Consider the following 13,610-nt stretch of genomic DNA (forward strand, 5'->3'; position numbering starts at 1 on the left):
GTGCTTTATATCTAAAAAGCACAGAAACCTATTTTTTGAAATAAATAGCTGATATTATTTATATTCTATTGATAGGATTAAGGGGTAATGTTAATGTGTGTTTTGAAAGGAAAGGTAATCATTCATTCTTTCCTATGAGTGTTCCTATTTTAAATTAATTGCAAATAGAAGTTTTATTTTAAAACATGTCTCTTAGCTGTCCCTACCTCCACCTCCATGCCCACCCAGGAAAAGTGGGACTAGCCCATTTCTAACATGCATCAGAAGTCATTATTTTCACAAGCAAAATTAAGAAGAATATTTTGTTCTTTGGGATATTTATGAAAACATTGCTTTCAATTAAAAGGAGCTACATGAAAGTCGTAAGCAAGTCTAACCAATTTCTCATTGGGTTACAGGGACAAACAACTTTTTAGGTACAATCAAAGCAGTAATTAAAATAGAAGACATTACTTCCCCTTCTCCAACCTAAAAGTTAAGTGCTTGTATACGCAAAGCAATAAATACATTTTATTATTAGGAAAAAAACTGCTGCCATTTCCTTTTGGGGGCCGGCAGCAATGATAATGATACACTGGAAAAATGAAGTTACTTTCATAAATAACCAACACTAAGTTGATGTGTCTGATTTACAATTATTATCCGGCTTAACTTCTTAGAATATTTTGGGAAGGCTAAAATGAAAACAATTCAGGAATGCTGGTGGAATAATGGTCTTTTTCATGAGAGAGATGTTTGGTGATCTTATAATAGATTACTTTAACCTATAAGCTTACATTTCATAAAGAAAGGAAAAATGGTCTGGGAAAATTATTCCATCTGAACAACAATGATCCTTTGCACTTAACTTTTGAAGGCCACTTACTTTGCTCGTAAATATTTCAGTAGGAGGATCACCACTCCCAAGCTGCAGTTAGATGGTCTCTTGCAACGTCATTTTACTCACTTTAAAGAAGCCTAAAGTAAGGGAGACTGTGGTGGGTGAGGTGTTTAACGCCGACTGTGGAACCTCACGTTGTGGAGTTGCGGAAAGATCACGTCTGCAATGACTGCATCCCCATGACCGTCCCTGCTGCCCCCTCAGCTGTCCTCGTCAGCTGTGGGTGCTGAGCAAGCCTAGAGCTTTCAGTACTGAAGGGACAGCTTGCTTGCTATTAGCTGGATTCAGTCTGATTCCTTCAGCTACTCTGCCACCAGCCTGGTGACTGGAACACCACCCAACACTTTGCATAATGTTAAAAAAAAAAAAAAAAAAGAGGGGGGTGGTGGGATACAAAACTGCTGCTTTTGGCAAACATTCCTTTAAAAATTCCTGACAACCGCTCTTCTGCCTTGGTGGATTTTGAAAAAAGAAACCAGAACAAAGCAAGCTGTTTTAGGGATCAAAAGCAGATAAATACATCTCTTTTCTGACAGGCAGTATTACTTCCATTTTTCTTTGGAAGTAAAAGCTTTAATGCTTAGTGGCTAATGTATTAGTCTTCTGTTGCTGCTGTAACAAATAACCATAAACTCCATGGTTTAAAACAACACGAGTATATCATCTAACAGTTTTGGAGGTCAGAAGTCCAAAATCAGTTTCACTGGACTGAAATCAAGGCCTTAGCAAGCCTAAGACCTCCTTCTGGAGGCTCCAGGGGAGAATCTGTTTCTTGCCTTGCCTTTTCCAGCTTCCAGAGGCTGCCTGCATTCATTGGCTCATGGCCCCCTTCCCCCATCTTCAAAGCTAGCAGCATAGCATCTTTGCTCTTTTCTGACCTCTGCTTCTGTTCTTATACCTTTTATCTGACTCAGCCTCTTTTGCCCCCCTCTTACAGGGACGCTTTGATTGTGATTACACTGGGCCACTCTGACAGTCCACAGTAATCTGCCCATCTCAACTTCATTAACTTAATCACAGAGTCTCCTTTGCCATGAGAGGAAACAGTCACAGGTTCTAGGCATTAGGAAGTAGACATCTTTGGGGAGCCAATGTTCACCCTACCACAGTTAGTTCTCTCTCTCTTGAAGTTCTTAATTCTTTGCATTCTGTTTTATATAAAGTAGATGGCTCAAAGGTCAGGATGAGCCACTTCAGATGAAAGAATCCCACTGTCAATCTAAATGTAATTAGTTGTCATAGAAAACAGAAGTAATTCAAATCCCAACCTTCCACATTTAAAAAAAATGGGTTGACTTGTTCTTATATTGCTCAGTAATAGGGTTCCAATCACATAGAATATAATGCTTTTGAAGACAAGATATAACATAAAATGAAAAGGCTTTTCTTTACATTGTTGACCTTTACTCACAATAAAAAGTGGAGGCTATTCAAGTGGGTGGCTATGGGATGGGGTGAATCATTTTCTTTCTTCTTTTCCTTCACATTATTACTATCATAAACATTCCAAAACATTTCTTCTAAACATGATTTGGGGTTGTAGCATATGGCCAAAGATTATTCACATGTGCTGTGCTAGTTCTCTGCTAATAGCTGACTCAAAATTTCCATGTAGATGGCCTTCACTCTTTCAAAATGTAAACAATAAACATCATCACTCTAGTAAAAGAAAAGCTTTTGAATTAGTGACAGTCTTAAAGTGTGTAAGAAACCGTTGCAGTCTCAGCTGGTCAAGGCTATGTCATAAAGGCAAACCAGGCTTATTAAGACGACCATTCTTCGAGCAGGTGATTTGTGCTTTGGAAAGGGTACTCCATTTGCCTTTGAAACACCACAACGACGTGGATGTTCTTAACTACACGACTATGTTCCATTCAAAGGCTCAACCACAACCTTCCTCCAGTTCAAAGGCTCAACCACAACCTTCCTAGTGATGGGTCCTCATCCTGACTCTGGGTAACCACCAGCCAGAAAGATAATGTCCTCACTTATTCTCTGGGCAGAGACCTGCAAATGGGGCTGTCAGCCCTCTAGGATGTTGGAGGAATTAGACTGGCTCTGAGCTGAGGCTCTCCTTGACGGACACCTCTGCACAGTTCAAAGTCAAGACGTGAGGAACTCCTCCCCCTCCTCATGGCAGCAAGGTCCCTGAATGGACCTGGCTAGTGATACATGCCTTGAACCTTATCATGCCTTAGTGGTGCTAAGGGAGTTATAACTGAAGGAAGGGCGACTTGGAATGTTCACATGCAATGCATACCACACCTTGCTATTCAAAGAAAAGGCAATTTAGAAATAAGAAAAATCAAACCCCAGAAGTTTCTGCACATAATGGACAACAAAAATATTCCGTTAGGAATCATGCCACAAAAGAAATGTGGATTTTTACAGTGCTAAACTTGACAGAATTACTTCAGTTACCATTTTGAAATACTTTACTTCTTCACATACATTTTTAGAGTTAAGCTTCAGGCAAAAGACATGTAAGAAGGTATTTTTTAGCTTTACAATTTAAATAGCAGAAAGAAACTTCTATGACCTAACATTACACATCTGAAATTTAAATAATTATTTTAAAGCCTATACCAGAATTTAGAGCAGTTTGAATAAATGGCCAGTACTCAGTATAGTTGTTCTATACAAATGAATTTCACATGATGTGAATAACTACTTATTTCATAAAGCATTTCAATAAATCCCTGAGTTGGTTATTTCTTTATGTGGAAACCTTCAAGTTTCTAAATTTAAATCTTTATAAAGATGATATGACATATTCAAGATTTCAAAATGTCACAAACAAAATATTAGTGACTAAGTGGTTTTTCAGAATTTGGTAATCATCTTTTAAGATAAATTCACAGATTTTTTTAAAGCTTCAATTTGATTTCACAAAATTTAGTAAGGACAATTCAGCTTAACAAGTTATCTTTAAAATTCAGTTTCTAAGGCAACAATCATAGGTCCCTGTACACTGCTTTAAAAAAATCATTCTTATAAATTTAGTTGCTGCAACATCAAAGGCAAGGCAAATATAACTGCCTTACTTTTATCTCCTTTTATCAGACTTTCTGAACAAGACAACTTCTCTCTTTTTAATGGACCAGACTGCTGCCCATTAAGTACAAGAAGGTGAAGGGCAGATAAAATATCAGTAATCAAACTGGCTGCCTGAGAATCCAGCCTGTTGCATGTTAAGAGCAAACGGGGGTCCAGCCCATTGTATGTGCAGAATAGCAAAGCTCCTCATGAGTTACTCCTTATAGCTTCATAACTTACACAGTCAGGCGAAAAGGGAAGAGCTCTTACCTGCACATCTCACTCCCTGAGCAATGAGTCCCCACATGAAGTTGGCACAGTATTCACACCAGTGCGGCCCCCTGAATGTGTGGACCTGAAAAAGAGTAGTGACAAAGTGGCCTGAGGGGAGATTACAGATGAGGAGATTATTTCCCTTCCAAGCAGTCATACACAAGCCATAGTCAGTATCAGGAGGCACAGTATGGTTACAGCTAGAAAAACCTTGGTTGAGTGGAACTGCCAAGCAGTTACAATTTCCTTCAGAGCTTGATTTCCTCTTTGCTTTAGAAATGGTGATAAATCAAACCAATATTCTGCTATTTACTTTTGAAAACAATTTCTACAGTGGAATTTTCCAGCTGGTCCCCTCCAGCTGGAAGCAGTCTCATCTATGTGCTATACAAGTACGGGCATATTCTGAGCGCTACCGCATGAAGGAGGATGAGGAGTAATGTAGAACCTGTCTGTAAGGATTTTGTCAGATGATCCATCTCCTGTCCTCTGTGACCACAGTTAGGGCCACGGGTGGTGAAGGTGATATTTAGTGGCTGGTTGCAACAGAATCATCAAAAAGGGCTAATATCTGTTCAGAACCATTTGATACTATGTTAGCAAAAGAAAATGAATATATTTTAGAAACTGCAGAAGCTACAGTTGATCAGAAACCCTGTTTGAATATAGTAATTATTCACTCATCTTTCCAGCTCATAAAGGTTTGACTGCATTTGATTCTTTTATCCCTAAGAAAGGAACCTCCAAAGAAGAATGATTCAAATGTCAAGATACCCATAGACTTTATGGATAGGAAAGAGAAGCCATTCTAGCTTAACCTAAATGAAAAAATATTGGTAGAAAAGAGAAGCAATAAATCCAAACCCCAAACATTAAAGAATAAAAGAAAAAATATCTTGAATATTATCAGTAACACTTTAAGACTTCTGAGCAAATACTGGCTGAAAATGTACTCAAGAATTAAGTTAAAAGAAAAGGGACAGGGAACAAGGAATTTACTAATCTGTATCAAATTACATTTACTTGAGATAATTTCTTACATATATATGATTTCCTCCAGCAGAAAACAGTAATACAAGAGAGTGAAAATCAAAGTGTGACGATTTGATTTCAACATAAATATCTGCCAAAACAGCTATGGCAAATAATGAAATTCACAGCTAAGACTGTCATTTTTACTACTGTTCTATTTATATAAGTGGTTTTTTGTTTGTTTGTTGGTTATCTATTTTATACACAGTAGTGTGTATATGTTAATCCCAGCCTCCTAATTTATCCCTCCCCCTTTCCCCTTTCCCCTTTGGTAAACATTCTGCTTGGGAAATAAGTTCATCTGTGTCTTTTCCTTCCTTTTAGATTCCACATATAAACGATATCATATGGTATTTGTGTTTCTCTTTCTGGCTTACTTCACTCAGTACGATAATCTCTAGGTTCATCCATGTTACTGCAAGTGGCATTATTTCATTCTTCTTTATGGCTTAGTAGTATTCCATTGTGTGTGTGTGTGTGTGTGTGTGTGTGTGTGTGTATGTGTATGTCTTCTTTATCCATTCATCTGCCGATGGACATTTAGGTTGCTTCCATGTTTTGGCTATTGTAAATAGTGCTGCAATGAACTTTGGGGTTCTTGTATCTTTCCAAATTATGGTTTTCTTCCAATATATGCCAAGGAGTGGGATTGCTGGATCATATGTTAGCTCTATGTTTAGATTTTTAGGGAACTACCATACTGTTCTCTATAGTGGCTGCACCAATTTACATTCCCACCAACAGTATAGGAGGGTTCCCTTTTCTCCACACCCTCTCCAGCATTTATTGTTTGTGGACTTTTTAAAGATGGCCATTCTGACCGGTGTGAGGTGATACCTCACTGTAGTTTTGATTTGCATTTCTCTAATAATTAGCAATGTTGAGCATCTTTTCATATGCCTTTTGGCTATCTGTATGTCTTCTTTGGAGAAATGTCTATTTAGGTCTTCTGCCCATTTTTTGATTGGATAGTTTGTTTGATATTGAGCTATACGAGCTGTTTGTCTATTTTGTTGGTCACATAGTTGGCAAATATTTTCTCCCATTCTGTAGGTTGTCTTTTGTTTATGGTTTCCTTTGCTGTGCAAAAGCTTTTAAGTTTAATTAGGTCTTATTTGTATATTAGTAAGTGATTTTAAATATATATATATATATATATATATATATATATATATAAATAAACTTACTTCAAACTTAAGAGCCTACTGAACATAAGACTTACCCTGAATGTAAGATACATATATTCCATTTAGAAAAACCATGACAATTAATTTATGACATGCCACTGATTATAAGCTTAATCCCAATTTCAGAGATGTTAAAATGAAAAAAAAAAAAGCATATGGTAGAATCAATGAAATATGGTATATCAGAATTTGAAATACTACTACTGGCCAAAATATCCATATAAGGTAGCAGTGGATAACCCAGGGTTCATTCCAAGCAGGTATGTGCTTGTGACTCTGATCACTGCCAAGTAAGCTCAAGTACAAAATGTGCTGATTTTGAAAAGGCGGCCATAATCCCTTCTATGTCTTTTATGGAAAAGGGTCAGGAATGCAGATACAGTTGCTTCTGGATTGTTAATGATGTTCAGAGCCTGTAAATTGAAAGCATTTCCTGGAGTTCCTGAAGCCAAGCTCAAGATCAACTTTCAGATAGTCTGTGATGTCTTTATTTTCTTCTGTGTTCCTCTGAGTGAATAAAACTGGATAAAGTATGTAATCTTGCTTTTAATCTGAGGCGAATGAGTGAAATAGATAGCACTGACTCATGTTTTAAAAGTTATATAATCATGAAATAGCTAGAGAATTGTGAAGTTATTTTTAGGGGAAGTCTCAGGATAATCCAGTTTTACTTAACATGGTAAGGTTAATAAATTGGATTAGAAGTGTGGAGGAAGTCCCGGTTTTGTACCTGCCAGTTACTCATGATAAAGGGTGTTGAAGTTCTACTGGTATGTAAACCACTGAAACAGAGAAGGGCTCTTGGCAAACACAACTGGGTACTGAGATATTGTGATAGAACCAATTCCCTTCCTCACCTTCACAAAGCAGAATGAATGTGGCGTTTTGAAAACCTTGGGGCATTTCTTCATATTACATATGCTGAAGGAAGGGTTTCACTGTCCAAGCGGCCCAATGTTCTCTAATCAGAGAATCACGCGTATATCTCAGAAAGTAATCTTCAGGAAATTGTTCTTTATACATTTCCTTCTTGGACAGGTTTTTATAAAGGCAGCTTGCCACTTGGGGCTGGTTTTAGTGGTGGTGGTGTTTTTACTTTCGTTTCTTTAAACTGTTTGTAAGGCAGGTTATGTAGCTCTCCAGGAAATGGTTCTAGAAGTAGGCCTTGAAGCACTGGAAGCTTACTAAACTTGTATTTGTATAACAGGATTTAACTGGATTCCCTTTTGAATTTTTGTATCTAAAATTTGTTATTTCTTAAATTTTGTTTGTTTTGTGACTTTCATGACGCTGGATTGTATTTGTAAAAATGGAGTATTGTAGTCTTTTTGTCTTTTTTATTCCCCTAGAGGTCATCAAAACAAATAGACGTCACTCATTAATTATTTTTATTCATTCGTAAACGTTTATTAGGTGATGGCATATACAAAGATTAAACCAAATATTGGCTCAAGGAATTCACCATAGGTTTCTCCTGTTAAATATAATGTGAAAAGCCTCTTCTGAAAGTGTCTGCAAAGTGTGAGGGTAGCTGGAGTGGGCACTGCTCGGGTATTACGTGTGAGCTGAGGCTTCCGGGATGAGCAGGGTCAGCCAGGTGAGCAGATCGGGCCTGAATGGGGGTCGGCGTGTTGGAGCGGGGTGCATTAGGTGACCCTAATGACTGGCGTGGCAAGAGCTGAGAGGCAGACGGGGCCTCTTCCACGCCTACAAATGTATACTTTGTTCAGTCAGCAATGCAGGGCCACTGAAGATTTTTAAGGAAAGTGACACAGTCGAGGGGACAAGGCTGGAGGAAGAGACTAGGTAGGGTGCTACAGCAGTAGTCCAGGTAACAGATGACACGGATCTGAACTCGGGCAGTGCTGATGGAGAACATGGGGCAGAATCAACAGCGCTTGGTGACTAACTGAATCGGAGGCAAAGGAGAGAGGAAGAACGAGGGCTAACTCTTAGGGGGAAGATGGCATTAACAGGGGGAAGAGAAGTAGAAGAACAGGTTTGGAAGTGAGGTGGGAGGGAAACAGTGGAAGAGATGGAAATGGCTGATTGAAGATTCCTGAGAAACAGGAGGTAACCCATGGAGTAAGGTTCCTGAGGGCATCCAGTGGAGATGGGAGCCAGGGCAGAGGGATTAGTTTTGAATAAGAGAAAACTCAACTCTTCCCTTCCCTGTGTTGGCAGGGCCAAGGGTAAGGGGGAGAGGATGGCTGTGCAGTGCAGGAGTGGTGGGGGCCTGGAGGCAGAAGGCTAAGGGAGTTCATACCCGATGGTCTAGTTTCTGTGTGTTAGGAAGTAAGTTCAGTCATGGAACCAATGAAGAGTTTAGAAAAAGTGGGGAATAAGAACTGGAACTGGCCAGAAATTCAGAGAAGGGCTGTTGGACTTGAAAGCAGGCTTCTTTCCTGGATGTCATTACAATCATACTATACAGTGTCAAGTGCATTAAAGAAAAAGTGACAAATACTTTCTTTTAAAAAGGGTGATTGTGTTATATTTGAGCTTTATCTAAATGTTTTCTTTTATATGCAGTTTTACATTATCGGTGATGTTTATATCACATATTTTACCAATTCAGAAAAAGATATCTTTAACAAGTCAGTTGCACAAATTGTACAACTTAGAATAGCTCTGCAGTTGTTCTCCTCTACCTAGGCATGACGGAAACAGGGCGCTGTTCCCGCAGATGAGGCTCTAGGGCACTGACACCTGCAGATAATTCTGCTTCCTAGATATGGTTGTATTTTGATTACCCGTCTCAGAATGATCAAATCAGAATGTAACAGGCATTCAAAATGCAATAATTAAAAGGTCAAAAGTTGCATCTTGGGGGTTCTTTCTGCTTAGGAGAATGCTAAGAAAGAGCTAGGATGGGATCTGGCAGAAAGGAGGCCTGAGTGGTTCACAAGGAGTGCAGGAGCTCGGGCCAAGCCCTGGTTTATAAGACAGAGTGACTTGTGCCTGTGATTCCCTGTAGTGTAGCAGACGCCCTTAGACATCTGCACAGGTCAACACTCAGGGAATCAAGATTACTGACGTCTTCATAACAGAACACAATGAACACTCATTAGGTGACATTTTCCATTTTTAGGGGATTTCAATTCTAAATTGCCCCAGATTTTTGTTTTCATAAGTTTGTGTTTTAGTTTTCCTGTCTCTTCTTATTCTCCAAAGTTGTTGGCTCTTTTTCTTTCCTCCTAACCATTCTCCCTTTTCCATCCATCAGTTCTCAGTTACGGACCAGGAAATCTGATAACTTTGCTAGCACTGGATATAAATCAAGAAAATGTGTCATCTATCTTCCTCTTGAAGGTGTTAAGAAACCAAACCAAATGAAACCCACCAGATTTCTGGTTTCTTGTAGCTGAGGCTGAGGGACAGTGGTCTTGTGAGAAAGGAGGTGTTAGCAACTTGTTTTTTATTCTGTGACATTCTTTAGTCTCTAGTTATTGTTTCTTATAAGCAGAAGCCACCACTGTTTCTGCTGTTTACTGTATGACCATAATGACATACACTGGCTTTATAAGGTGGGAAAATAACCAATTCCTTTATAAACAGGACTGTTTCTTCTTTAGAGTTATTTAAACAAATCACTTGATCATTTTATAAAAAAGGGATTCCTTTGGGGGATGTTTTGGTAACAATCAGCATCATCATATAACAGTATTAGTGAGGTCAGAGATGGTCCTGAGAAAAGTAACCTCGTAAGTTGGCCACAAGTATTTTTTTTCTAGGCCACCTCCAAAGCTTTTGGTACATCTTGACAAATGAAAGTGAAAGAGTACACGGCTTGAATTATACCTTCATGAACAAAGGGCATAGCAACTTGTTTTAAAGACGTCTTCTCTTTTGCAACTGGAAAAAGGACAACTTTATTACCATGGCATCTGAGATTGCTCTCACCTGTGACTACCTCCTGTCACATCAATCACCTTAAAACTGGAGATGAAAGACTGGATTAACTAATGGACCCAAAAGAGTCTGTCACAGGGAGGGCACTGGTCAGAAGCAGGCTGAAAAGGACAGACAGCGAGGGAGATGGGTGGGCTACTGAGAGGCCCACGTGGCACAGGCCAAGGGTCCTGTGTCTCCTGTGTACTGGCCTAGGTAAAAACTGAAGCCATTCTCACTGGGCCTACTGTTATACTGACCCAAACCCTGGCTTCTATAAGAAAACCAGCACGTCTGCTTCTCATGTTTCTGACGTTCACATCTCCAGTTTGAATGTCAGTAACAGAAACAATGGAAAAGAATTCCATGCTATTAGAAGAGAAAGAAAAATTCAGCACATCTTCATTATCCCTTCCAAGCCATAACACTACCTCTAGAAATAAGCATGAATGCAAACAGCCAAGGAGCATGCCTGCAAAGCCTGCTGCAAATGTAAACTATGTTGGAGGCAATAAGAACGTTGGGGGAAATGAAATTGTGCTTGAGAAGGTGGGAATGACATTTCAGCTGCCGCTCTTCATTTGGGAGGCCCTGATGAGTCAGTTTCTCCAGCGCGGTACTGGGCAATGAAGGGAGAGAACAGATGATCAAAATCGAAACGAAAGGAACATAGGTAGGCAGGCAGCTGGGGAGGAAAGGCTTTCTTTCTCTCTTTTTTTTTCTTTTCCATTTTTATCTTTAGGGCAACCAGAATGTACTTTTTTTTTTTTTTTTAAACATCTTTATTGAAGTATAATTGCCTTACAATGGTGTGTTAGCTTCTGCTTTATAACAAAGTGAATCAGTTATACATATTCAATATGTTCCCATTTCTCTTCCCTCTTGCATCTCCCTCCCTCCCACCCTCCCCATCCCACCCCTCTAGGTGGTCACAAAGCACCAAGCTGATCTCCCTGTGCTATGCGGCTGCTTCCTACTAGCTATCTATTTTACATTTGGTGGTGTATATATGTCCATGACACTCTCTTACCCTGTCACATCTCACCCCACCCCCTCCCCATATCCTCAAGTCCATTCTCTGGTAGGTCTGTGTCTTTATTCCCGTCTTGCCACTAGGTTCTTCATGGCCTTTTTTTTTTTTTTTTTCCTTAGATTCCGTATATATGTGTTAGCATACTGTATTTGTTTTTCTCTTTCTGACTTACTTCACTCTGTATGACAGACTCTAACTCCATCCACCTCATTACAAATACCTCCATTTCATTTCTACTCAGCCATAAAAAGAATGTACTCTTTTAAGTAACCGATTTTAGTCTCACCAAGATGGCTTGATTTTGATCCAAAAGATTTGGAATTTAGAATTTGGGTCCTAATTTGACCTCTTCAGTTAAAGTATATGTTGATTTATACTAAGTAATGAGAAGAGAATGTAGAACATTGGCTATGATCATTAACAACAAATACATAAAATTGTATAGAGGTTCCCTATAGGAAAAAAAGGTAGGGAGGGGGAACTTAAAAATAGGAGTATCTTTAGTATCAAAGCAATACCTTCTTGCCTTGTTATTTAAACTATTAGTGGTCTTAACATTCTTCAGGAAAAATCTATAACAAACAGTAAGGTTTGGGTACGGTTAAGCCAGCAGCACTGATAATCACGCTGACTATGCCTCCCCCTCTTGTCCTGATGGAATGGACATGAAAGGTGGTGCCCACACCAGGAAAGGCAGAAGGAATGCCCGGAGCACTTGCTGAAACATGGCTTCGAGCAGTACTTGGGGCTGGTGAGTGCCTGGTATAGGAGGAGGGGCACACCCTCTGGCCGGCGGCAGACAGTTTCTAGGAGGTTCTGTGTGCAGGGGGGCACTGGACAGCTGGCGAAGGGGCGCAGGTGCTAATAACGGCTTCTACAACTGGCTGCTACACATGATTGTGCAGGGACTCTGTGAGGCACACACTTCACCTCACAAGTAGTTAACACCGTCAGAAGTATTACTGTGAAAAGCATGACAAATGACAGAAAACTCAGTGACCTAATGTTTCAAGAGTGAGAAAACTGTTCAAAATTGAGGGAGATAACTATAAAAGCCTGCTGGACATAAGATGGTCATACCGCAAATAAGTGGTATCCCCTTAAATATGAGAAATAACTACAGGAAAAAGCTGATATAACATGGTTAGGCTATGACAACACTAGTCGTACTTTACTAGTAGGGCAATTACTAGGACAATATTAATAATTTAGCTCTGCTTCCACATGAAAAACATAAAAATGGTTTTTATTAATTGGTATATAAAACAATACTTTAAACATGCACAGAAAAAATAATGAATTATAATCAATTCTACTCACACAGTCCATTCACCATAATCCTATACAGGGCCTTACTAACAAAGTTTAAATTTCTTTATGGCTTCCTTCATGATCTACATTTCCCTATCAACACTAGCCCAATGAAGGAGAAATGTCTAAAATTACAGCTGAGGGACTTCCCCTGGAGGTCCAGTGGTTAAGACTCTGTGCTTCCACTGCAGGGGGCACAGGTTCGATCCCTGGTCGGGATCCCGTGCTGTGTGGTGTGGCCAAAAGTAAATAAATAAAGTTACAGCTGAGCTGATGTGGTGCAAATGAACTTGCTGAGAATCATACACAACCACATTAACACTGGAACACGAACGTAGTTTCTGGTGTCAAGGTTCTGTTCTAAGCTGCAAGAGTGGCCCCTTGCACAAAGCCATCGACTTGAAATCCTGGAATCAGGCAGTGGAAACACCAAAGTAATCAAGGCATTTATTTTATTTATTTATCACATTACAAGGTACAGTTTGTATAATAAATAACAATAAATATCACCCAGTAATTAAAAAACACTTTCCATTTCAAAATATGGGTGCTTAAAGTATTAAAAACCCTATAATTTAATGTTTAGCCATTTTCCAGGTTTCAGAAGCAAATTTCTTTTTAATTTCTTTTCATAGGAGCTCTAATGAGAGCTTTACCTCTAAACTGAATAACGGTTAAAGTTTAAACATGTCACATGCCATACCTAAAACACTTCTACTTTGACAGTTTAGTTTCATTACTTGGAATAATGTTTGCATTCAAATACCAGTAGTAAAAAATATCGACACAGTGAATCAATACTTCAAAATACCGATCTCCTAAAGTTGTATTATGAAGGTATTGATATAACAGGAAAATAAAATCAATGAATCAACTTGGTTGTGCAATAAAATCCACTGTATAATACACAGCTGAGTGACAGATAATCTCTATACCACATTGCATTATGTAAACTGAACACTGAGAG

The 13,610-nt window shown here is 39.0% G+C and overlaps 1 protein-coding gene and 1 long non-coding RNA gene across 6 annotated transcripts in view; one reads left to right on the forward strand and one right to left on the reverse strand.

Annotated features, from left to right (window-relative positions):
- Positions 1–13,610, forward strand: part of LOC132369028 (uncharacterized) — a 130,221-nt gene that overhangs the window by 96,630 nt on the left and 19,981 nt on the right. The window lies entirely within an intron of this gene.
- The window catches only part of CHN1 (chimerin 1), a 202,800-nt gene that overhangs the window by 18,988 nt on the left and 170,202 nt on the right, over positions 1–13,610 (reverse strand). For all 4 annotated transcript variants that reach the window (XM_059928131.1, XM_059928133.1, XM_059928132.1 and 1 more), the window contains one exon: positions 4,187–4,271. In XM_059928131.1, coding sequence (XP_059784114.1) covers positions 4,187–4,271 — 85 coding nt within the window. The remainder of the gene's footprint in view (positions 1–4,186; positions 4,272–13,610) is intronic.

Source organism: Balaenoptera ricei, chromosome 7, assembly GCF_028023285.1.
Source record: "Balaenoptera ricei isolate mBalRic1 chromosome 7, mBalRic1.hap2, whole genome shotgun sequence".
NCBI lineage: Eukaryota > Metazoa > Chordata > Mammalia > Artiodactyla > Balaenopteridae > Balaenoptera > Balaenoptera ricei.